General features: G+C 44.5%; 1 protein-coding gene across 9 annotated transcripts in view; it reads left to right on the top strand.

Moving 5' to 3' along the window:
- The window catches only part of CALD1 (caldesmon 1), a 220030-nt gene that overhangs the window by 150362 nt on the left and 42533 nt on the right, over positions 1 to 27135 (top strand). For 3 of the 9 annotated variants that reach the window (XM_033951387.1, XM_033951388.1, XM_033951389.1), the window contains 2 exons: positions 22103 to 22249; positions 24830 to 25955. In XM_033951387.1, coding sequence (XP_033807278.1) covers positions 22103 to 22249; positions 24830 to 25955 — 1273 coding nt within the window. Of the gene's footprint in view, positions 1 to 7050; positions 7456 to 20798; positions 21520 to 22102; positions 22250 to 24829; positions 25956 to 27135 lie in introns of those variants that run through there. The other 6 variants (XM_033951385.1, XM_033951392.1, XM_033951391.1 and 3 more) reach the window with 5 other exon arrangements.

Raw genomic sequence — 27135 nt, 5'->3', positions numbered from 1 at the left:
AATCCTTTTGATGTTATGCAGAAACCTATTCGGGAGGCTGTTTTGGCACCTGAGCAATATTTGTTTTCTCCTTCTCTTGAATCAATAGCGGGATCTGGTGGATTTTTAACTAGAGAGGACACAGCCAGACAGACTTTTATTTAAAACATTTTTAAGCCTCCTTTATCCAAGGCAGCTCACAGTATTACACACACAAAGGTCCCATCCATCAGCAAAAATCATATTATACCATTTTTTGGCTGTCCAGAGGTGCCCTTTCACAACAGGCCGTGATTAGGCTGTTCCGGCAGCGGTGGAAATGCAATTCCAAGACACCCCAAAAATGTATCATACAGAATGAAGTGCTGCTCGGATGGACGGAAGCTGTAAATTATACCACAGCCAGCCACGCAAACTTCAGCCAGTACGTTCACCCCAAAATGTCACAATAACCTGTACCTAATTAACTAGAAGTTGGAAACGGTTTCCCTTTGGACGTATGACTGTGCTAATGGATACTTATACAAGGGTGTTGCTCCAGAGACATTGGCAACCCTGTTTCCATTCTCTCTTCATTGAGGGATATCTAAATGTTTCTGAACCACCACAGAAAACAAAGGTGGCAGTGAGATATGTCCTAGAGCTTAACCTCCTCATATCCTTCCAAACTGAAAGGGTGGTAGATGCATGGAACAGTCTCCCAGAAGAGGTGGTGGAGACAGAGACTGTGTCTGAATTCAAAAGGGCCTGAGATAGGCACGTGGGATCTCTCGGAGAGAGAAAGAGATAATGGTTGCTGTGGATGGGCAGACTGGATGGGCCATTTGGCCTTTATCTGCCATCATGTTTCTTTGTTACTATGTACACTGTAGGCCAGTTTTGGTCTCTCAGTTTGAATCTCTGCGTTCAGGCCGTTTCGTCCAGAAAGTAGGAGTGGGTGCCACAGACCAAACATTCTGGATTAATCAATGTGTCCTGGTGAGCCATAACGGAGCTTCAGGGAAGTGGATGGGCGTTGGGTGTCTCGGAACACAAACATTGTTTGGTACTAGCAGATTTGACGTTCTCTTTTCACACATATTCCTCTGTTGTATTTACTGGTATCAGCCATACTAGGAAAACAGGAAAAGCAAGTTCTCCTTACCTTGAGACTTCTGACTTCCAGAGAAATCAGTTTGTTGTAAAAAAAAATTTTAAAAAAGGCACACTGGGCCAGTCTGTCCGTATGAAGACACTAGCAAGCACCCTCACGTTTATGGCAGATTTTCTTTCTTGTGAGAAAATTACAAAGTCATGGGATGGAACGTATTGTCCTAATATGGATTAAGAACTGTTTAAAAGATAGAAAACAGAGAGTAGGGTTAAATGGTCAGTGTTCTTAATGGGGAAGGGTACATAGTGGGGTTTTAAGCTGGGAATGCTTTCTAAAGTGCAGTAGAGAGGAGACTTTTCATTTTGAGCTTGAAGGTGATAGAATAGAAGTTGGAAAAGATTTCAATCTTCTGGGCTCTTTTGTAAACAAAGAAGCAACTAGCAGGGAGAAAAACACTCCACAGAATAGCACTTGGCCGCTCTTCAATGAAGGCTCTTGACAAAGTATTCAAAGGCAAGGAGATTCACTCCAAACGAAGATCAGATTTGTCCACACACTCATTTTCTCAGCGGTCAGTTATGGATGCGAAAGCTGGACACTACGGAAACAAGACAGAAAGAAGATTGACTCCTATGAGCTTTGGTGCTGGAGAAGGATTTTAGGCGTACTGTGGACCACCAAAAGAACTAACAAATCGATTCTGGAAGAGATAAAACCAGCTATGTCACTTGAAGGCCAAATGATGAAGTTACGACCGTCTTATTTTGGTCACAGAAGAGAGAGATCATTGGAGAAGGACATCATGTTTGGGAAGGCAAAGAGGGCGACCTGCAATCAGATGGCTGGACATGTTGAAAACAACCATGGAGGACCTTTCCGGACTAGCACAAAACCAATTTCTTTTTAGATCCACAATTCATCAAGTCGCTAGGACTGGAGCACGAGTTGATAGTACCTTACAACAAGAAGAGGAAAGATTCTGCTGTTAGAGTCCCGATGCACCCTATTGGCTTTCGTCCTTATCTGGGTTCTGGGGTTTTATTATCTTTTGCAATGACATGAGAAATGTCATGCTATCACATTTTGGGGTACATTCTTTAAACAATGCTGGAAAATCAGCATGTAGTGCCATTGTCTAAACAGCTGTCCACGTAGAGCGCCATGTGTGGAATAGTACTTACGAGAGCCAACTTCTAGGACCACAGTTGGGTGCTGGTATTTACGTCAGCTAAACCCTGGTGTAAGTGCTGGCGCCCAATTCTAGGAAAGTGGGTGCAAGGGTGGCACTATCCTATAACAATGCGCACAATTTTTTGAAACACACCTGGTCACGCCCCCTTTTGAGTTGCGTGCTAGTGGACTTCAGCGCCCGCCGATATAAAATAGCACGCAGGAAGATGTAGACACAAATTCCTAATTACTGCCAATTGACTGCACTAATTGTCCACATCATTCTATTGCAAGTTAATGGCTTGTCAGCTAATTTGAGCACACATCCTCGATCCGTGTGCAAATTTTTTTGGCATCATACAGTATGTAAGAACATATGACTAGCCCTACTGGACCAGTGGCCCATCGAGCTCAGTAGTATCCTCTTTCCGCCAGTGGCCAATCCAGGTAACAAGAACCTGACAGGAACCCAAATAGCAGCAACATTCCGTGTAGAATCCCCAAGAATAGCAAGATTCCGGAATCCCAAAGAGTAATAAGATTCCAGGTAGTGGCTTCCCCCCCCCCCCCCATCTCTCTCAATAGCAGACTATGATCCAGGGGTTTGTGGTGGTGGTTTTTTGTTTTCCCACTAAGGGTGTCATTATTTGCAAAGAGGGCACGCTCTTAATGACGTTGTTCCTGAAAAGACGATGAAGCCAAAACAAGATGAACATTTGTGGGCTGTGCACCACCTAATTTTTAAAAGCCAATATCTCTCATACCAACATCTTAAGCTGCATTGATTAATTTTATTTCTGTCTCACTATCAACAACAGGCTTTGAGTACTAATGGTGAAGAGTGGAAATCTTTACCTGTTACAATGGCTGTTCCATATCCGTGATGCTCATTTCAAGCCATTCTAGACCAGACAGACTTCGGGTCAGGTGGCCCACATCCAATCCCAGGATCTTTAAAACTAATGCTGTAGGCTTTACATGGCGCACATTTGCTTTGGACGGGCCTGTGTTTGTTCAGACTGCTGGTTATCTCTTCCCAAGCCTGTTTATCCGCCTTGCCTGATAAATGCTAACTTTTGTCATTCTCAGAGACCTGTGTTTCAACAAAGGGTATTTGTCTCACGGTGGCTGGATGCAAGTACTGGCTGCAGCCTCTGTGTTCTTACAGGAGTTCTGAATCCGGGCCTGGGGGGAAGGGGAGCAAAGGGCCATTTGTACGCCTCAATTACAATTGGCTTAGAAAGAGACAGGATTGATACCTATAAAAACAATGGCAGGGGATGTTGGAGTAGGAAGAGTTACCCAAGTAGCTCCAGCTTGTTAGCCAAATCACACGCACACAAACCCAATGGTGACAAAATTAGCTACGTCATTTGAATAATTAGAGCCCCAATTCCCCTCTCTGAATTCCATACCTGACATTGCTACTGCTGCAGCCATTGAGGAAATGACTTGATGTGCGCATCCTTAACTTTTGATCTGCACCTTCCGTAAATCGGTAATTTTCAGGACATGTCTAACCAGTCAGGTTTTCAGGATCCCCAGCGTGAATATGCAGATCTATCCGATGCATGGTGTGTATCCTGGAAACCTGACCAACAAGGTGTGCCCCAAGGCCTGGATTGAAATCCCCTGCCTTAGATGGTAAGACTTTGGGTGGCCTGGACGACCCTTCCACCACCTCCATCCAAGGGATATGAGAATACTGTGTACAGTACTGCCAAAAGGGAATCTAAGCAGTCTGGGTTGATGGTGAATGATACAGCAGAAATCTCATATTCACCAAAAGTTACTGACTGTCCCTTCATTTCGGCAATTATTTCTCGATTTTCATAGGAATTCCTCTTTCTCCGTTATGGCTCCCAACCTTTGGAATTCCTTACCCTACAACTTCCGTATTGAAAAATCTTTTGTGACTTTTAAGGCGCAATTGAAGTCATACTCTGTTCCTTTGGCTTTCCGCTCTTAAACTTTTTCCTTACTTTACTCGTGCTATGGATCGCCCTTTTTTCTTGACTTCTTAGCTTATATCGTTAACTGTTTGGCAAGAATTTCACGGTGACTTCGCTTCTGTTCCTCTCCTCCCCTTTCTTTATCCCCCTTGTACCCATTTTCATTTGTATGTTGGCTGTATTTTTGGTTTTGTTTATTACCTCCCTCGTTATGTCTTTTTAAGATTTTTTTGTTTTTAATATATTATTATTGTAAACCGGTTAGACCAGGGGTAGGGAACTCCGGTCCTCGAGAGCCGTATTCCAGTCGGGTTTTCAGGATTTCCCCAATGAATATGCATTGAAAGCAGTGCATGCAAATAGATCTCATGCGTATTCATTGGGAAAATCCTGAAAACCCGACTGGACTGCCCCTGGGTTAGACTAACTGTGGTTATATTTGCGGGATATCAAATAAGTTGAAACTTTAAACACGATTTTTAACATATGGTCATCACCATATACCGCACAGTGAAGGCCAGGTCGAAATGCAGACAACCAATGCACAAGACATGTAATAATCAGATTAGTAAACCCATATCAGCGACCGTCCATGCCAGGTGTGATAATCAACATGAAACCAAAATTTACAAAACACTGCAGCATTCAAAAAACTACTATTAATTATTTCTAGAGCGCTATCAGGCATACACATAGTGGCATAGTAAGGGTGGCAGTGGGAGGAGGGTCCGCCCCAGGCGCCGTGTTGCTTAGGTCGCAGCACCCCTCCTCCTTTCCGGCCCTCCATGCTCCTCTGCTTGCCATGTGGATACACCCCTTGCCTTCCCCGACGTGAGGTTGCTGCCCGCGTTGGCGCTTTCTCTGATGTCACTTCCTGGACCTGCGCCTAGGAAGTGACGTCATAGGGTGAGCTGACACCGACGTGGGCATGCTGCTTATGCCGGAGAACTTAAAAAGGTACTGGGAAAGGGAAGGAGGGGGCGGGGGAGGGACGGCATCGCCCCGGGCGCCCGCTCCACCTTACTACGCCACTGCATACACAGCACTGTACAGCAGGAGACAGTCCCTGCTCGAAAGAGCTCACGATCTAATCAATCAAGACAGACAAATTAAGACGTCAGTTAGCAGGATGGTGAAAGTGCAGGGTAGGGTGGTAAGCAGAGGGCAGTGGTTTGTTGGGTTATGCGTTGAAAGCAATGTCATGCACGGACTCAAATAGTCTATTCTTCAGGGCAAGGCTTGGGGGCTGAGGGCAGCCCCAGAAGACCTCCGGCTTCTTTCTCATAATCATTCTGGCTTTTATTTTTTCTACCTCTCTATCCAAGCTCAGCTCAGAAAGGGGGAAGTGGATAACAGAAAGAGCCCCATGCCTGAAGGACAACAAATTTCTCAGGATTGCCCAGTCCAACAATAATGTCACTGTTCAAGGAAGAAACAGGCATTTGTGATATGTAAAAAAATCCTACTACATTGCCACCAATAACTGGAATGAATTCTTCTCTTTCCTCTACAACAATATTTCCTGTGGACAATAATATCATCCTGACAGGGGAAGCAGGAGGTCTTATGACGTGTACGAGTTCTACTGAAATGAAGGCAAGGAAAATGCCAGAAACCCCAAGGATGTTCTTGAGTATAAAGGATTTACTGTGAGACCCCCCTCCCCCCTTCTAAACGCTTGGTTTAGGGTTGTACCCAGCTAAACTTTGACAAGCGGATGCAGTACTGGATTTAATCTTGCCCTAGAGCTCTGACCCTCTAGGCCACAGACAGAATGCAACAAAATCAGAACTGGCCCAGTCTGGTGAAACAAAGAATTTCTGTCCTAGTGTTTCCGTCACCCTTCTGGGTGGCAAGGCCACTGCAGAAATGCTTGTCATCATTTTCTATGGCAAGTTCATGTTGGCAATACCAGGCTATGGTATGAGTGGATAGTGTAGCTGGTTCTAAGAAGGGTTTGGACAAGTTCCTGGAGGAAAAGTCCATAATCTGTTACTGAGAAAGACATGGGGGAAACCACTGCTTGCCCTGGATCAGTAGCATGGAATGTTGCTCCTTTTGGGGATTCTGGATGGAATGTTGCTACTCTTTGGGATTCTAAAATCTTGTTATTGTCTGGGATTCCGGAATCTTGCTATTCTTTGGGATTCTGGATGGAATGTTGCTACTCTTTGGGATTCTAGAATCTTGTTATTCTCTGGGATTCCGGAATCTTGCTATTCTTTGGGATTCTGGATGGAATGTTGCTACTCTTTGGGTTTTGTCCAGGTGCTAGTGACCTGGATTGGCCACCGTGAGAACGGGCTACTGGGCTTGATGGACCTTTGTTCTGACCCAATAAGGCTAGTCTTAGGTTCTTAGCTAATCTCAGTCTTCTTTAGGCTCTGTTTGTGCCATATCTAGATTTCCGGGGTCCAGAATTGTGCAGGAATTTTCACATGAAAGCTGACAACTAAACGCTATGTCGGGGCAGGTGGACCTCGGAGAAGAGTAATTCCCAGTTACACGCCTGACTGCTGTCCAGATTTCTTGTACATATACTTTGGAGGGCACCCATGAACAAAAGAAAACAGAAAGCTCTCTGAGTAAGCAAAGATTAGGTTCCCCTTTCTAGCAACACGATCCTGCCTTATCCTGCAGGATTCAGACAGAACGCAGACATCTTTTTTTCTTTTTTTATTCCTTATGGTATTCAAGTTGATTTATGATGCTGGGAGGTGAGCTAGACAGAATCAGTGTTTGAAATTCCATTTCTCCCCCCCCCCCCCTCGCCCATGAGACCAGCCCCCGCTGCAGTCAGGTAGCTTTGTCAGTAAACATAAACTCTCAGTCCCTTCAAAGAACAGATAAACAGGTTGAAACAAAAGAGCTCCTTAGGAGAAACCGCAGGGCATTGCTGCCAGTTGACTTGTAATAGAAAGCCAGAAGGAGAATTTCAGCGTTTGAGGCATTGAGCTGATGATAAAGGGCCTCTATTACAGAGAATACAGTAAGAGATTTGCTGAGATCATGTAGTGTGTGTGTGTGTGTGCATGGAGGTTTGACTTGGCAAAGGGTGAGTTCAGGCAGCCAGCACCAGAGAGGTCTACGAAGAGGTGATGAGCCTTCTCAGAGGACAATGACATTTGGGTCTCCTGGTTGCACCTTGCTCGTTTGGCTGGCAGTTTGCTGAGGTTGGCAGCGGCTCCCAGAGTCACCCAGACCACATTCTGCCATGATCAGCGGGTCCCACAATAGGCAGAATCTGTCTGCGCTTTCCAGGTAAGTTCTGGCGTTAGGGAAAGGGTTTGGGACTTGTATACCGCCTTTTTAGAGTTTTCCAACCACACTCCAAGCACTTTCCGTCTGTCCCGGTGAGCTCACAATCTGAGGATTAAGTGACTTGCCCAGGGTCACAAAGAGCAGTGCACAGCCTCGAGGCTTTAAACATTGTGCCACATTCTCACAAGTTCTTTCTCGGGGACAGGGGGTGATGAGGGATGGATGTCCTTTGCTTGCTTTTCGAAGGGCATTGGAAAGCGTGTTAGCAGGAATAGGTGGGCAGACAAGAAATGTCCCCACTGCTCTCTGAAATGCATTTCTGTGAAAAACTGGTAGAAGGGGGATAAAGTAGAAAAACCATCAATTTTTTTTTTTTTTTTTGGGGGGGGGGTGCGCAGCATGGGGGCAAATCTGTAAAGAGGGCGTTGGGAACCGCACAGTTGGTACAAACGATCAGATGGGTGAGGGAATAAGAAAAGCGATAACTCACAAAAATGATCACAACCAACAACTGATTTTCTCACATCCAGAATTATTCCCAGCTTTTCTAGATTTTCACCGGCCATATTTAGTTCGTCTTAGTCCCTTAAAAACCTGTAGACATTGATGGCGGGAGAAATGTCTCAGACCAGTCCAGTAAAGACTGTGCTCTGCTGTTCAGAGGGTCTTTTCTGCTTTGTTAGAGGAGGGTAAGATGAGATCTCATACTGTAACGGAGGGAATCGCACGCAGGTCCAGTTGAGACACCACGACCGTCGCTGCTTTGTCAACCCTAGTAAAATTTAAGGGCTTGTGATTCATCAAAATACTGGTGTTTTTCAATAATTCTTACTTCATGCTCTCTGTGTATGTTAGACGGACCCTTGTTTCAAGTTTTCAAGTTTAAGTTTCAAGTTTAATTCAAAATTTGATTAATCGCCTATCGTAACTACTAAGCGATTTACATTTACAGAAAATGCATAATAAAAATTAACAATAATATAATAAAATCTAAAAATCAATTTAAAACAAACTAGACAAATTTGGACAGGAAACATTGGGAAAGAGGGGGAAGAAATACAATTTATAATAGGAAAGGAGGGATCAATAGGGGTAAATACACAGAATGTTACTGCATCAAAGTGCTGTTCAGTTTTCATTGTACTCCTTGTTCCTCTTAATCGGATAATGTTAATTCTGTCATGTTTATTTTCCATGATTTGATCCCACAGTCCGTGCTGTGCACATGGTGTGTTTAATCTTTTCCCTGAAATATTGATTATTAGAAGCTTCTAATGATTGGGAAGTCAATTCAGAGCGGTTTGCATGAGCTTCTGTAAAGGTGTTATAATACAGAGGTAGCGTTTTCCCATCTGTGCACCTCCTGCAAAACCAAGTAACCCAAAGATTATACACAGATAAAAAACAATGCTCCCCCCCCCTTTTTTTTTGGTTTTTAAATGAACAGGGAAGACATATAGAGTTTGAATGGGGTTGGACAGTGAGGGTGCACAAAGGGGCAAGTCTCAGGAAACCCTTTAGGGGGCAGTGTTTAACCCTTTCAGGACCATAAGGATCGTAGGCCAATTTTTGTGGTTTTGACGACATTTTTATGGTAAAAAGGGCTTGCAGATGCCAAAAAATTGATTTTTTTTGTGAAATATCATTATTTTTATTTAAAAAATCACACTTCTGGCTTATGGACAGTGTGGCAAGTGAATCTTCTCGTCAATCTGGCAACGACGCTAATGAATGAATGTCGGAACCAGTTTGTTTACATAAAGGCAGTATCATATGGAATCCGTACATATCAAATTTAGAACTGTAGACTATCCCAATCAAAATTTATAGGATTTTAAAGTTATGGGACAAATAGGTCCCTTGGTCCTGAAAGGGTTAAGTAACCCCCCACACACATTTGCCCATCCTTGCTAGGCTGGCTGTTAATAAATCAGATGTGTAGCTGAAAACTAGTGACTGGAATTCTTGACCTTTTTCTAAATGGTTGCTATGTACAACGACATCTAGTGGCCACTATTCAGACTGCGGGAGGCAGCCCTGCTAAGTCTCATGTTTGGTGCTGACCACAGATATTGAATGCCGGGCCTTTTCTAGTGATTGGCTTTAAATATCCAGGGGCTTTTTGGCCACTAAAAAGTTAACCAGCTAAGTCAATAGTCAGCACTGGCCAATTAACATAAGAACATAAGAATTGCCGCTGCTGGGTCAGACCCGTGGTCCATCGTGCCCAGCAGTCCGCTCACGCGGTGGCCCTCTGGTCAAAGACCAGCGCCCTGACCGAGACCAGCCCTATCAGCGTACATCCTTGTTCAGCAGGAACATGTCCAACTTTGTCGTGAATCCCTGGAGTGTGTTTTCCCCTATTTGAATCCCTGGAGGGTGTTTTCCCCTATTTGAATCCCTGGAGGGTGTTTTCCCCTATTTGAACCCCTGAAGGGTGTTTTCCCCTATTTGAAACCCTGGAGGGTGTTTTCCCCTATTTGAATCCCTGAAGGGTGTTTTCCCCTATTTGAATCCCTGGAGGGTGTTTTCCCCTATTTGAATCCCTGGAGGGTGTTTTCCCCTATTTGAATCCCTGGAGGGTGTTTTCCCTCCGGAAGAGCGTTCCAGTTTTCCACCACTCTCTGGGTGAAGAACTTCCTTACGTTTGTACGGAATCTACCCCCTTTCAACTTTAGAGAGTGCCCTCTCGTTCTCTCTACCTTGGAAAGGGTAACCCCCCTCCCCTTTTTTATGAAGCCATGTCAGGCTTTTTTGCCACCAGCTGTGCCGGCATTATCTCCTACGCTTATAGGAATTCTATGAGTGTCAGAGCTAATACCGCCGTGGCAAGCGATATAAAAGCCTAATGTAGCTTTATAAAAAGGGGGGAAGAGGGTAAGTTAATAGTGGCCAAAGACTGGAGTGCCAATTTAGCCACTAAACTTAGCTTGCCAGTGCTTGAATATTTGCATGGGCAAGACAGAGCTTTAATTGTGCTGGCATTAGGGACATCCTCTCCTTTGGGAAGGATTTCAGCAGGGTCAGCCATCTTGCTTTATTGATAGATGTGAATTGTTTTTGGCAGCTAGAGCTCGTTGCCTTTAGAAAACTCCCATCCCCTTACCCTACCATTGTAAGTATTTGGCGAAATGACGCTCTATACGGGTGTATCTTTCTCTGTAATGTTTCTTTTTATTTCCTGAAGCTGGTTGATACTTGTTACCTGTTGTTGCCATGCTGTATTGTTACTGCTATTCTTGTTCCATCTTATAAGAACACTAGTTTTTTAGCCCGTTACATTAACGGGTGCTAGAATAGATGTGTAGACTTAGGCATTTCTTTCTCTCTGCCCCCTGTCTGTTTTCCCTTCTCCCTTACTTTTACCTCCCCCATGTCCAGCAGTAGCCCTTCTCCCTTACCGTTCTTTAGATATGTTAAAGGGAAGTAGCTGGCTAGGGAGGAGGTGGGACCGCTGGACGACGGATACAGGAAGGGAGTGGTGGAAGAGGAGAAAGTAGTGGCAGAAAGGCTTAACATGTTCTTTTCATCTGTATTTACAAACGAAGACACATCCAACATACCGGAACCTGAGCAATTCTTCAAAGGAAGTCAATCAGAAAAATTAACATCCATGGAAGTGAGCCTTGAGGATGTGCGCAGACAGATTGAAAAACTAAAAACTGACAAATCCCCGGGTGCGGATGGCATACATCCAAGGGTTTTGAAGGAATTAAAGGAGGAGATAGCGGAACTACTGCAGCAAATTTGCAACTTATCCCTGAAAACAGGCGTGATCCCGGAGGATTGGAAGATAGCCAACGTTACGCCCATCTTTAAAAAGGGATCAAGAGGTGACCCGGGAAACTACAGTGAGCCTGACCTCGGTTCCGGGGAAAATGGCGGAAGCACTGATAAAAGAAAACATCGATGAACATTTTGAAAGAAACAAACTTCTGATAACCAGCCAACATGGTTTCTGTAAGGGGAGATCGTGCCTAACGAACTTATTGCACTTCTTCGAAGGGATTAACAAACGGATGGACAAAGGAGACCCCCATAGACATCATATATCTAGATTTCCAAAAAGCCTTTGACAAGGTGCCCCATGAACGTCTACTCCGGAAACTGAAGAACCATGGGGTGAAAGGAGACGTACATAGATGGATCAGAAACTGGTTGGCGGGTAGGAAACAGAGGGTAGGAGTGAAGGGCCACTACTCGGACTGGAGGAGGGTCACGAGTGGTGTCTTGTAGGGCTTGATGCTGGGGCCGCTGCTATTTAATTTGTTCATAAATGATCTAGAAACAGGGATGAAATCTGAGATAATAAAATTTGCGGACGACACCAAACTATTTAATGGACCTCGGACTAAAGAGGACTGCGAAGAATTGCAAAGGGACTTGAACAAACTAGGGGAATGGGCGACGAGCTGGTAGATGAAGTTCACCGTTGAGAAATGTGGGAATCAGAGACTTGAGGTACAACTATACGATGGGAGGGATATTATTGAACGAGAGTACCAAAGAAAGGGACTTGGTGGTAATGGTGGACATGACAATGAAGCCGACGGCACAGTGCGCAGCGGCCGCTAAGAAAGCAAATAGAATGCTAGGTATAATCAAAAAGGGTATTACAATCAGAACGAAAGAAGTTATCCTGCCATTGTATTGGGCGATGGTGCACCCGCATCTGGAGTACTGCGTCCAATATTGGTCGCCGTACCTTAAGAAGGATATGGCGTTACTCGAGAGGGTTCAGAGGAGAGCGACACGTCTGATAAAAGGTATGGAAAACCTTTCATACGCTGAGAGATTGGAGAAGCTGGGTCTCTTTTCCCTGAAGAAGAGGAGACTTAGAGGGGATATGATAGAGACTTACAAGATCATGAAAGGCATAGAGAGAGTGGAGAGGGACAGATTCTTCAAACTTTTGAAAAATAAAAGAACAAGAGGGCACTTGGAAAAGTTGAAAGGGGACAGATTCAAAACGAATGCTAGGAAGTTCTTCTTTACCCAACATGTGGTGGACAACTGGAATGCGCTTCCAGAGGGCGTAATAGGGCAGAGTACGGTACTGGGGTTTAAGAAAGGATTGGACAATTTCCTGCTGGAAAAAGGGATAGAGGGGTATAGATAGAGGATTACTGAACAGGTCCTGGACCTGTTGGGCCGCTGCGTGAGCGGACTGCTGGGCACGATGGACCTCAGGTCTGACCCAGCGGAGGCATTGCTTATGTTCTTCTGTTACCTGCTCACCGTCCAGCATCCGCTAGGCCGGACAACCTCAGGGCTTTTGCTAGGCTGGCCCACTTTGCATTATCGAAGTGGGCCGGCCTAGCAAATGCCCGGCAGCTGCTGCGGCTCCAGGGCTGAGAAGGAGAGGCATCGTCAGAAGTCAGCCGGCATCGGAGATCTGGGCAGGAACACTGCTGGGGAATCCGCCCCACGCATCGCAAACCACCGAAGGCTCCTACTGCACATGCAGCAACACAGAGCCACGGATCAAGAATCACGGCCACACAAAGTTTCAACTGCGCATGCGCGCTAAGGGTTTTATTATAGCGTATAGGAATAGCCTTACTGGGTCAGACCAATGGACCATCAAGCCCAGTAGCCCATTTTTACGGTGGCCAATCCAGGTCCCTAGTACCTAGCCAAAATCCAAGGAGTGGCTTCCCCCATATCTTTCTCAATAACATATGGACTTTTCCTCCCAGAACTTGTCCAAACCTTTCTTAAAACCAGCTACGCTATCCGCTCTTACCACAACCTCTGGCAAAGCATTCCAGAGCTTAACTATTCTCTGAGTGAAAAAAATTTCCTCCTATTGGTTTTCAAGTATTTTCCTGTAACTTCATCAAGTGTCTCCTAGTCTTTCCTCATCTCCTTCTCTCCCTATTGGCTAAGGCTCTTATCACCTGCATTGTGATGTCATAAAGCTTTATGATTATAGACACTAAATCGGAAGCCAAGGACAGGCCTTAACGAAAGCACAGAATGAGGGAGTCATGAGGGCAGGATGTCAAGAGATCAGTTCAAAAAAGTCACTTTATTGATGGATCTACTATCGAGCCATCGTGGCATATCCATCAATAAAGTGACTTTTTGAACAATACACCCTTGGCTGATCTCTTGATATCCTGCCCTCACGACTGGAAACATGATGGCAGATAAAGGCCAAATGGACCATCTAGTCTGCCCAACTGGAGTTAACTCTTTCTCTCTCCGAGAGATCCCACGTGCCTATCCCAGGCTTTCTTGAATTCAGACAGTCTCTGTCTCCACCACCTCTTCTGGGAGACTGTTCTACTCTATCTACCACCCTTTCTGTAAAAAAGTATTTCCTTAGATTACTCCGCAGCCTATCACCTCGTAACTTCATCCTATGCCCTCTCATTCCAGAGCTTCCTTTCAAATGAAAGAGACTCGACTCATGTGCATTTACACCACATAGGTATTTAAACGTCTCTATCACTTGCTGTCATCTAATGGGGACAGTCTTAGAGATCCCCATTAGATGACAGCAAGTGAAGTTTGGCTTCCTGTTATCTCGCAATAAATAGATAATTCAGAATCGAAATGCTGGCCATCCTAAATCGCCAGAGATGGGAATTATGCTTCTTGGCTTTTTATTACCACACAATAGCAAAGCTTTCTGAGCCAGCCCAAGGGTATATATGACCCTGTCCAAGGGATTTTTAGCACCTCTCAGATTGTACAACACGGAATTACCCTTATATATGATAGCACCAGCCCCCTGACTTTGTGCAGAGGACAGGAAAGATTTCTGCGTCCTCACAGAGCAAATGTCACTGTTTCGTACTGGACGGTCACTGTTTTACAAGGCCGATGTGTTCTAGATGAAACTTTATGGGTTTCCATTTAGCTGATACATAACCTGAGATTCTCTTCCTGGATTTCTATCCTGTCCTCCCAGAAGAAATCAGAATGGGTTACAAGTTTACATACATAATAAAACAGAACAGGGTTTACATAATAAAGCGGGACAGGGTATAATAAGCACATTTTAGATCATGACATTTTCGGACAATACATAGGGAGCAGGTCAGTAGTCAAGAAACATGGCAATACTTCATAGGATATGACAGGACAAGACCTCATGCAGCATGGGGTGATGTAATAAGTTTGTTATGACATTGCAGTATCTAAAAGAGCTCGACAGTACCTTGTAGTGCCTGACAGTAGGACGTGTGGTAGGATACATGACAGTACATGGTAAGGCAGTACAATACATGCCCGTGAATGATAATATATGCTATGTGTGGTATAGCTTGGAATGTCTGGCAAAGCGTGACAATGCACGAGAGTACATAAGAGCACATGATAGTATTGGTGATGATTGATCTTGTTGCGTAGACAATGGTCTTTAGACTGGAGCTATTTTGTAGAAGGTTGGAGGAAGAGGTGGTAGTTGGTTCCAGAGGCGTGATAGGTTGTGTGAGTAGAATCTGTTCTGGGCGTTCTCGAGGCAGAGGGTGCGTCCTGAAGGTGTGCGTAGTTTGGTGTGTTTTTTTTTTTTATTCTTCTTGCGAGTGAAGTTGCCGGTTTGGGGTGTAAGGTGGTGGCTTGGAGGCCATATAGGTTGATACCAGGCTCTTGAATGCACATCGCTTGTTGATAGGTAGCCAGGGAGGAATGTGCATTCATAAAAATGCAGTGAGCACTAAATCAATGTCATGCATGTTAACCCATGAATTAATACACAGGTCAGTTAGCGTGGGTTTTTAAAAAAATAAAACAAATGTGCAAAATACATTGGAAAAACCTCTGGCGGAGAAACTCAAATGAAAAGCAATGAACTGAAGATGTTTGTCCTCGGCACATCCCAAGGTGGCTAATTCTTTGACTGATGGAGAGAAGGTGTAGCTACAGGTTGCACGTTAAGAGTCACTGCCCAGTAAAAAGATCTAGGTGGCATCGTTGAGGATACGTTGAAACCCTCAGCTCAATGTGCGACAGCTGCTAAGAAAGCAAACAGAATGTTAGGAATGATCAGGAAAGGAACGGAAAGCAAAGATGAAAATGTTATAATAATAATAATAATAATAACTTTATTTTTGTATACCGCCATACCCCGAAGAGTTCTAGGCGGTTCACATCAATTAAATAGGATAACAAGTGGTTCACATCAATTAGACAGAGTAACAGCGGTTCAAGATCAGCTTGATCAGAGTTGCCAGGGGGGGAGGGGGAAGTGGTGAGGGGGAGGATTGTTTAGTTAGGAAGGGGCATTAAGGATCCTGGTCTTGGAAGAGGTGGGTTTTGAGCATTTTTCTGAAGCCGAGGTAGTTGGCGGCCTTGAGGGCCATTTGGGTTAGCCATGGGTTTAGCTTGGTAGCTTGGAAGGCGAAGGTTTTGTCAAGGAATTTTTTAGAGTGGCATAGTTTTAGGGAGGGGTTGGCGAAGAGTTGAATTCTGCGGGTGTTCTTGATGATGTGATTCAGGAGGAAGTGAGGGATGATGTAGCTTGGGGATAAACCAAACACTGTTTTATAGCAAAAGCAGGTGAATTTGAATAGCACTCTGGATTCCAGTGGTAGCCAGTGGAGTTTGTGGTAGAAAGGGGAGACGTGTTCCCATTTTTTCAGGCCGAATATGAGGCGTACCGCGGTGTTTTGGATCATTTTGAGTCTCCTGATGGTTTTTTTTGTGGAACTCAAGTAGATAATATTGCAGTAGTCTAGTAAGCTGAGGATGGAGGATTGTACTAACAGGCGGAATGAGGTGTTGTCAAAGTATTTTTTTATGGTGCGGAGTTTCCAGAGCACCGAGATACTTTTTCTGACTGTGATATCAGTGTGCTTATCAAGGGATAGATGTTTGTCCAGTGTGACTCCCAGTATTTTTATGGTTTGTTCGAGGGGGAAAACGGATCCTTTTACATGAATTGTGGTGTCTTTGATTTTGTCTTTGGGGGTCGCTAGGAAGAATTGCCCTTGTATCGCTCTATCATAAGGCCACACCTTGAATACTGTATGCAGTTCTGGTCACCATATCTCAATAAAGATAAAGCACAATTAGAAAAGATACAGAGAAGGACAACAAAAATGTTCAAAAGAATGGGATGACTTCCCTATGAGGAAAGGCCGAAGAGGCTAGGGCTCTTCAGCATGGAGAAAACACAGTTCAGCAGTGAACACTATAGGTCTCTAAAATATTGAGTGGAGTGGAAAGGGTAGATGTGAATCACTTGTTCACTCCAAGAATACTAGGACTAGGGGGCATGCGATGCAGCTACTAAGCAGTAGATTTAAAACAGACCAGAGAAAATATTTCTCCACTCAACATGTAATTAAACTCTGGAATTCGTTACCATTGAATGTGGTGAAATCAGTTAGCTTAGCAGGATTTTTAAAAGATATGGATAATTTCCTAAAAGGACATTATTGAGATGGACTTGGGGAAATCTACTGCTTATTCCTAGGATAAGCAGCATAAAATCTATTTTTCTACTTGGGATATATCTCGGTATTTGGGACCTGGGTTGGCCACTGTTGGAAACAGGACACTGGGCTTGATGGACCTTCGGTCTGTCCCAGTACGTCAATTCTTATGCTCTTATGTGAGCCTAGTATAGGCACAGTCAAGCCATTGTGACATCACTGATGAGGTTGGCTCTTAGGCATTGGTGGATTGAAGCATTATGACATCACTATCTCACCTCTGGAATGTTGCTACTCTCTGGGTTTCTGCCAAGTACTTGTGACCTGGGTGGGCCACTGTTGGAAACAGGACACTGGGCTTGATGGACCTTCGGTCTGTCCCAGTACGTCAATTCTTATGCTCTTATGTGAGCCTAGTATAGGCACAGTCAAGCCATTGTGACATCACTGATGAGGTTGGCTCTTAGGCATTGGTGGATTGAAGCATTATGACATCACTATCTCACCTCTGGAATGTTGCTACTCTCTGGGTTTCTGCCAAGTACTTGTGACCTGGGTGGGCCACTGTTGGAAACAGGACACTGGGCTTGATGGACCTTCGGTCTGTCCCAGTACGTCAATTCTTATGCTCTTATGTGAGCCTAGTATAGGCACAGTCAAGCCATTGAGACATCACTGATGAGGTTGGCTCTTAGGCATTGGTGGATTGAAGCATTATGACATCACTATCTCACCTCTGGAATGTTGCTACTCTCTGGGTTTCTGCCAAGTACTTGGGACCTGGGTTGGCCACTGTTGGAAACAGGATACCGGGCTTGATGGACCTTCAGTCTGTCCCAGAATGGAAATTTTTATGCTCTTATGTGAGCCAAGTCTAGGAGACTTGCCATTGTGGGCTTGATGGACCTTCGGTCTGTCCCAGTAGGGCAGTTCTTATGTGGCCTGTTCTGTTTGGGTCATGGCAAATTCTGCATAAGGCCTTTTAAGGAAATTGCGGGGTAGTGTGTAAACATTGTGATACAGCAGTGTTTGCAGTTCTAGTTCAATCACTTATATTTTCTCTTGTAATATACTGTACAGTAGTATATCTGGGAGATGCAAAGGGGTTTTTGAAGAAACTACAGACAGTACAGAACCCTGCAGTTAGGGTCATTTTTTCAGTTACATCAAATTCTATTAAATTACATTGGTTGCCAATACAGCCAAGGACAAATGTTAAGCTTTTGCGGGTTGATTTTGAATATTCTATATGGCCAAGGTCCGTCTTATCTGCTGGAATTCGTCTCCTTATTTGTAGGTAGACCTGGACATAGTTTAAGGACACAGGATGGTCTTCAATTTCCCAAAATAAAGGAAGGACTCCTTTTACTACCGCAAGCTTATTTAGTTCTTTTGAACGTCGGAGCATTTACCTCGCTGGCCCATGATAAGAAGCTCTTCCGAGGTTTAATAAAACCCAGTGTAAATGATTTACTCTTTGGAAGGCGCCTCTTTATTATCAGGCCCCTTTAATTTGGAACGCCCTGCCTTTTTCAACTAGATCAGAAGCTTGTTACATCGCTTTTAGGAAGCTCTTGAGATTTTTCACTTATGTCCTGTTCGTGGATTTTTTTCAGGCCTCCTGCTGGTTGTGACTATACCAGTTGTTTTTACATATATTGTGGTATCTGATTGTATGCTCTGGCATTGTTGTCGCCTGATTGTTTGTGTTGCTTCACTGTTAATAAACATATGTTTAAAAAATAAAATAAAATTTAAAAAAAAAAACATTTCTATTTAAGAAATTATCTTGAAATTATTGATTATATCTGCTCATTCATACATAATTTTATTATTGCATTATGTTTAACTGGAATTGTTTCCGGTAATCAAATCTGTTGTGATCCGCTATGAACTCATAAGGACTTTGGCGGAATTCAAATGGTAATGTAATGAAATGCAACACAGCATTCAGCCATCTCACTCCCCTACAATCCGTCCAGAATTCGACTGCACGACTTGCTTCCCGTCCACAATTCAAACTCCCCTTACTCTACCTACAAATGCACTCACTTGGCTGCTCCTCACTCTCTCTATCTTCACTTATCTCCCCCTAAGATCCCCTCCCCCATGAGCTCCTCTCATCTGGTAAGTCCCTCCTATCTGTGCCCTTCTCTTCAACTGCCAACTCCAGACTCCGCCCCTTCTGCCTTGCTGCGCCATATGCTTGGAACAAGCTGCCCAAATCCCTACAGCCGGCTCCCTGTGTGGCAGTGTTCAAGGCCCATTTGAAAGCCCACCTTTTTGAGAGTGTTTTTGACTCCTAACTCCTCTCACCTTGGGTTCTGCATGCTCTACCCTCTATATCATGTCTTGTCTGTCCAAAATGTACAGCGCAGCGTACACCTTTTAGCGCTACATATGTGATAAGTAAGTAGTTAGTAGTAAGGCGCATAGTTCAGACGAGCGACATCCAAGACAAGATGTTCACAATTTTCAGACAATTTTACAAACATTGAGCTATTTATAGAGTTGTGGAAAATGCAGGTAGTGGGACCAACCATTTAAAACAAAAGTTCAGGGGGGAAAAAAAAAAGCAACGTCACCCCAGCAGCTGCATGTGCAAGAACCAGTGTGTTTACACTTTTAAGTGCTGAGTCAGCAGCCTTACCCAAGAGCTGGAAGTTCTGCAGGTGCCAATTAAAGAGCCAGCCTCGTAAAGTCACGTTTTTATATTTCAGGGTCCTTTTTAAAATCCCAAGCGCTGAAGAGGGATGGGTATTTTATTTTATTAAAAGCAGATGCGCTGCTTTGGAACCCATTGCGGGAATAGGGGTTTCCTTGACTAGGAATGTTCTGAGTTTAGATTTAAAGATGATCAGGGAAGATTCTCGACTGAGGTCTTGAGGCCTAGCGTTCCATACTTGGGGGAGCCATGACAGAGCAAAATCTCAAAAGGAGCATATATTTGGTTTGCATTAAATCTTAAGAGACATGATGATGTACAGAGCAGACTCATTTAGGCTTTATCAGGGCTATGTTTGAGATACCGTCTTTGTTACCTAGAGCAGTCCCCCAGTACCGAAGTCTCTCCAATCAATTTTATATCTTGGAGCTTTTCACGTGTGTGCCTTTATCTGAGATCGGCCCACGGGCATCATTCCCTCAAGTATTTTTTTATAAATATAGATTTCTCCGCCTGTTTTTGCTTTGGTAGATGAGTTATATGTTAAGAAATAGAACAGAATGTCATGTCTTCCCATCCATGCCATTCTCTGACTGAAGGATCTTTTTAACTTTTTATAAACATGCAGAAGCTATGTGTTAGCCAGCATTTGGTATAAAGAGAAAAGGTTCCACGGAATGGCGTACGTTATGCCAATACCATTCACTACCTTTTAATATTGTATGTTTGGAATGTATCTGGAAATAGACCCAATTTACCACACGCTGATTGTAGAGTACCTGTCTTCTGAGGACAAGTGGTAATCTAAAGCATGTTTCACGTTTGCTCAGTCAGTGGCAAATGTGGTAACCCACGGTGATCAGAATTTAATGCACTATATTCTGCTCCCTAGCTAGAAATATGTGGCTGTGAATAGTCTTGTTAACATCTGCTCCGTGTGTTTGTTCTGTCCTTACATGGTCACATATTGCTTAAGGCTGAAAGAAGGCCAAACATCCCCTCGATTGGCAGATAAGAAAATCGCTCCAGTAGGAATTAACGTGAAATGCGCCGTCCGCTAAATAAAATGTTAAATAAAAATGCAAAACCATTTGAGAATCTGCAGATTTGGTAAGTTGCTCAGACAGTCCAAGTCTGGAATTTTGCCACTAGGCCCCATCCGCTATATCCTTCAAACAGGCAGGCATTTGACTGGGTCATACTGTTTTCATTAGAGCTCGGAGGCAGTGCTATCGGTTGCTTTTTTTGGAATTAATTCCTGCCTTGCTGCCTCTTTCATTTGCATGAAAACTTGAGCCTCTCGACTCTCTCCCAAACCAACGCTTCAACCGCTCAATTTCTAAATCAGATAGCAAGGGGGGACCAAGATTCACAGGTTTAAGAGAGAGCCCCGGGCGAGCCTGATCCAGCCCTGGTTTCCATTTTCCGTGCCGTGGTTCTGCAGTATGATCCCTCGGAGGAAGGTAAAATTGTTAACCTCACAGTCAATCGACTGAGAAATGGAAGGGCACCTCAGACCAACTCAGCAAGTAACAGGGGCTGCATTTCCCGTGAGGCCCAGGGACGGAGCTGAAAACACATATCAAACAGACATGAGTGAGTGAGATAAGGAGAGGCAAAGTGTAACACACTTTCCCGGAAGGAGTGGGAGACCTGAAATCCAAGCGCCGGGGGGAGGCTCCAGAGTGTTAAAACAGCAAATCGCACAATTCTTCACTCTGCTTTGGCCTGTCTAGCTCAAAAGCTACACCGATGACAGTGGAGAACAATTTTGGCCCCCTCCATGGTGCTGCCTCCAGCTGTCAAGGGAAGCGCAAGGCCCTATAGGAGTGTTGCTCCCTGTCGTTTAAATCTTTAATGCAATGGATCGGGTGTCAGTGCTGCTCACGAGATACAGCTTCACAGGCAGGACTTGGGCTGGCAACCTAGCTGTAAGACTATGGAGTCACTTGTCCAGAGACCAAAGAGGCTGTCCTACGTACACATGGCGGCAATGGATGGCAGGTCGGTCAGGTGAGCTCATTATATCCTGTTAATATTATGGGTGACTGCAGGACAGAGTGAAACGCGGAAGGAGCCCCCCCCAAAAAAAAAAAAAAAAAAATCTGTGAGCAGGTTGTTCTGTCCTCAGTTGTGGGCAGGCTTGGGGACCTCTGCAGGACAGGGCCATAGCTGGTTAGATGGGGCCAATGTGGAAAATCTGGACCCCTGGCCATGCCCCCAGGCCCCGTCCTGTGCTGTAAATTCGCTGAGATTTTACAGTTCTTACCTCTTATTGTAAACCGCAATGAACTTTTTTCCACTTAACTGATTTTGGAACTAAGCACTTCAATTGCCCTATTTGCACCCCACCCAGCTGGTCCTGGTTGGGACATATAATGTAGAAATGAATTATCAGGCCCTTACTAAATTGTTTAATTAAGGGGGTATTGCCTTTTGCCTGTATATCTTCTGAATATCTGTGGTGCTCTATGTTTAATCCTGTTTGAAAACTGACCCCTTTAACTCTCTGCAGGCTTTCCCTGTCTCTCTCATGGGCTGTGTGGTTTTTCTTTATTCATTTTTTAAAAAAAAATTTGAAATGTCTGTGTCACAGGCTGTCCTATGAGAGAAACGATGATGATGAGGAAGAAGCGGCCAGAGAGCGTCGCCGTCGGGCGAGACAGGAGAGACTCCGCCTTCAGAGGGATGAGGATGGAGAAGCTCCTGGTACAGAAAAGACAGAAGTTAATGCCCAGAACAGGTAATCCTTTGGCAGACAATGCTGGATATTCAATGGCTCATCTTCCATTGCAGAAGCAGCTGAGGTCGGAAGAGACGTTGGAATAGGGTTATCAGATTTTCCATCTGGAAAATCCGGACCTCCTAGACCCGCCCCCAGGCCTGCCCTGTCCCACCCGTCCCCGCCTCCAATCCCACCCCCTCCCACTGCCTGCTCTCGTCGGGCATGCACGGATGCCCTCCTGCCTGAAGGAAAGCTTTTCAAAACCCAGGACATCTCCGGAGAAATCTGGAATATGGCCACAGACTCAGTTACTTGAATTAGACGGCAGCAAGGTGATCAACGCGCAGCGAGCACAGAATGCCTAGGCCTGTGATCCCAGAGTCTGGGCCAGGTTTTAGGATAATGAATCAATGACATCACACTGTACTTACTTGAATACGCTATTGTTCATAATGCATCAGAGTGGATTGCATGTGGAGCTTTATGCCACCTGTGTTGAAGGGACACTTGTTAGAAAGAGCCATGGCTGCCTTAGAAGGCTTACTCAAGATTTCTACTTCTAAACACTAGCATTTACTGGTGTGTATCCCACACAAGCATAAACTTCCATTTCAGAAAGCCACTATTTACACGTGCAAATCCATGCATTCAGATTTTGTAAGGGGTGTGTGATTTGGGCGGGGCTTGCTGTTTTGGGATAGGAATACACATGTATGTTGGAATATCGGGATTTATAGCTTCTCAAAAGGCTTGTATAGTTTATTTACCCCCTAAACTGTTTACAGGCCCATCCTCCTGGAATTCTCTTCCTCTCTCTATCCACAGAAACATGATGACGGATCCCTCTTAAGGAATCCAAAGTTACCCTCATGATGTAGCTATTCTCCTGAGCCTTCTTGTCTACTTAGCATGAAAAATGTGGGTCTCCGTTGCATTCAGGTTATTCCATGCAGAATCATTGTCATACTAGCCCAGTCTCTACACTCTTCCCTTTGTCTTATGTTTCTTTCTCATCTACATGATGGAATCCCTGAAATGTGGCAGCTAAAATTTAATACTATGAAATGCAAGGTCATGCAGTTGGTCTGCAAAAACCCGAGGGAACGGTACAGTTTAGGGGGTGAAGAACTTATGTGCACGACAGAAGAGCGGGACTTGGGTGGGATTGTATGTGATGATCTTAAGGTGGCCAAACAGGTTGAAAAGGTGACGGCGAAAACTAGAAGGATGCTAGGGTGCATAGGGAGAGGTATGGCCAGTATTGATGCCCCTGTACAAAACTCTGGTGAGACCTCATTTAGAATACTGTGTACAATTCTGAGGCCGCACCTTCAAAAAGATATAAAAGGGATGGAGTTGGTCCAGAGGAAAGCTACTAAAATGGTGCATGGTCTTCATCATAAGGCATATGGGGACAGACTTAAAGATCTCAATATGTATACTTTAGAGGAAAGGTGGGAGAGATGAGATATGATAGAGACGTTTAAACACCTACGTGGCGTAAATGCGCATGAGTCAAGTCTCTTTCATTTGAAAGGAAGCTCTGAAATGTGAGGGCATAGGATGAAGTAAAGAGGTGATAGGCTCCGGAGTAATCTAAGGAAATACTTTTTTACGGAAAAGGTGGCAGATGTGTGAAACAGTCTCCCAGAAGACAAAGACCGTGTCTGAATTCAAGAGGGCCTGGGATAGGCACGTGGGATCTCTTAGAGAGAGGCTATTGGGGATGGACAGACTAGATGGGCCATTTGGCCTTTATCTTCCTTCATGTTTCTATACATGGGATGGATTTTATCTGAGTTTCCAAAATGGTATTTGTAAATAATCGTCATGCCTTATGCAAACCTTTGACCAAAGCAAGTGCTCTAGGGTTTTTGTTTTGTTTTCTGCACCATTTATAGAATTTCACCCTTAGCATGCAACTAGATTGGCCATTTGGCCTTTATCCGCCATCATGTTTCAATGCACCCTAGTTATAAAATTATCTTCCTGCCCAAGTCAAATCGCAGAAACAGAAGAGATAATTGTGTCCATCAATTATCCAAATTCTCTAAAAAGCGCTGTTGTCAATGGCCGCCTGAAAAGCATATCAATCACACGACAGCGCCTCTGGCAAAGGTAGGTGCCGGAAATGTAAGCCAGGCTTTTCAAGGCTTACGTTTCCGGCGTCTATCTTTGATACGAATCACGCCTCCGGAGGTGTCCCTACAGTGGCGTTAGGGCACCTCCGGAGGTGTGATTCCAGTGCTGTTTAAGTGTCAGTAGGCACCTTGAAATTTGATTTAAGTACAGTTTGAAACGGCATTTCCCTCTTAACTTAGACACCGGTAGAGTGCCTACTGGCGCCTAAGTTAAGATGCTGTTTATAGAATTTCCCCCATAAGGTCGTGTCCCTGCATATTCGGAAGTTCTTGGTTCAAAATCAGTATAAAGATATGAATATATTATCCATATATTTTATGTGGTCGCTGGTTATGTACAAAACCACTCCAGAAGCAATTATTGGATCAGAATGTCTTAGTGGAGTGCCTCTCTGGCTTCTTCATGGTCCTTGTTTAACCTGTAGCTTGTTTTTGTTTTTTTTTTGCATTTGTACAGTGTAACAGAAGAGTTGTCCCAAAAGACATCTACTGCAACTATTGAAGCGACAAACGATGAGGAAGCTGCTTTGTTGGATAGACTAGCAAAACGGGAGGAAAGACGTCAAAGACGTCTACAGGAAGCCTTAGAACGCCAAAGAGAGTTGGACCCAACAATAACAGATGATAATTTATCACAGCCCAGGAGGAGCCAGAATAACGAGGTAGAAGAAAACGAGACTGCAGCGAAAGATGAGAAGCCAGCAACCCGCCGAGGCCAATATGAATATGAGGAGATTGAAACTGTAACTAAATCATCCCAGAAAAATGACTGGAGGCAAGAAGAGAAGGAAGAAATCTGTGATGCCAAAGAAGAGGAAAAGGCAGATCAAGATGTCAGTGAGGAAAATCAGGTAGACGTAACACTAGAAATAAATAATCTCAACCTGCAGCAAGACATAATAATCGATATAAAAAAAGAGCAAAATGATGATTCAGAGGATAGCAGATTAACCGAAGAGAGGGAACAGGAAAGGATTGAGACAGAAGAGAGGAGAGCAGCGGAAGAAAGGGAACGGGAAAGGATTGAGACAGAGGAGAGGAGAGCAGCAGAAGAAAGGGAACGGGAAAGGATTGAGGCAGAGGAGAGGAGAGCAGCGGAAGAAAGGGAACGGGAAAGGAATGAGGCAGAGGAGAGGAGAGCAGCGGAAGAAAGGGAAAGGGAAAGGATTGAGGCAGAGGAGAGGAGAGCAGCGGAAGATAGGGAACGGGAAAGGATTGAGACAGAGGAGAGGAGAGCAGCTGAACAGAGGGAGCGAGAAAGGCTTGAGGCAGAGGAGAGGAGAGCAGCTGAACAGAGGGAGCGAGAAAGGCTTGAGGCAGAGAAGAAGGCAGCTGAAGAAAAAGAACGGAAAAAAGCAGAAGAGAAAAGAGTAACCGAAGAGAGGGAACGGGAAAGGATAAAGGCAGAGGAGAGGAAAGTGGCAGAAGTGAAGGAGAGGAAAAGAGCAGAAGAAAAGGCTAAGTTAGAAGCAAAAAAGAAAGAGGAAAAATCAAAGACAGAAGAAAAGAAAGTGGAAGACAGACAGGTGAAAGAGAAGAAAGTGCAAGAAGAAAAAGCCCAACCAGCCTTCCTAAGGAAACAGGTACCGTAAAGCCTTTCACACAATGTCTGAGATGCCTGCGTTTGGCTAGAAATGCAATGCATTGAAATGTTGCGCTGACACTCGCAAGTCTCGCCTTGCACGCCAAGCTCTAAACTGCGAATTAATTTCTCACTTTCCTAAAGCACTGGCTTCTGTTGGCATGGCACACTAGAGCTCTGGACAGGGCTAGGCAATTCCGGTCCTCGAGAGCCAGAGCCAGCTCAGGTTTTCAGGATCTCCACAATAAATATGCATGAGATAGATTTGCATCTCATGCAAATCCATCTCATACATATTCATTGTGGAGATCCTGAAAACCTGACCTGGCTCTGGATCTCGAAGACCGGAATTGCCTACCCCTGGGATAGGTCCTTGCTTTTGCTGTCAATTGCAGTATTTTTAAAAAGGGGCACACGGAATGGGTTCATTTGCACTGTGCTACGCAAAAATCACGAGCAACGTGCAAGGAATGCACTTTGTAGTAGGACACCACATGAGTGATAAATGAGCAGAGCATCGAGAGCACAGCCGCCACCTGGAGATTGGTGAACAGCACAGCAGCACCTGAGTGACTGATTTAAAGCAACACAGACGCACTGGTGTGGCTAGTGAACAGCACAGCAGCACCTGGGTAATTGGTTGTAAAGAGCACAGCAGCACTTGTGTGAGCAGTGAAGAGCACAGCACTGCCTAGGTGGTTGATTGTGAACAGCATTGCAGCACAGAAGATCTAGTAAACAGAATAAAGAATATTGACAGAGATGAATAGGGCTGTCATTTTGCCAGGAATAAACCTCTCTGGTAAAAATTCATGGCAAAATCTAGATAACCTAAGTGGAAGAAGGAGTACGCACCATAATATTACAAGGAATGGAATTATAGCCAGAGCTGAATTAATGTTCTGTTAAACAGAATGTTAGTTTTTTGGCAACAAATAGGTGATGCAGAAAACCTAGGTGAAATTGGAAGAAGCTATTGAAAGATGCCCACAACGCCATTTTTTTGTTTTTTTCGAAAATGTAAACACAACATACAGCCCTATTCATCTGGCGCAGTACAGGATGCTGAGAGCTGGAGCTTGTGATGGGCGGTTTGGGGCATTATGTGCTGCGGAGCTGTTGGCAGTCAGTGGGTGCGCATCCACCTGCCCGCCACCGCCTAACAGCCTGGGTGGCGTGTG

This window comes from Geotrypetes seraphini, chromosome 7 (assembly GCF_902459505.1).
Source record: "Geotrypetes seraphini chromosome 7, aGeoSer1.1, whole genome shotgun sequence".
Taxonomy (NCBI): Eukaryota; Metazoa; Chordata; class Amphibia; order Gymnophiona; family Dermophiidae; genus Geotrypetes; species Geotrypetes seraphini.
Note: the sequence above shows the minus strand (reverse complement) of the source record. Positions and strands in the feature narration are given on the sequence as shown.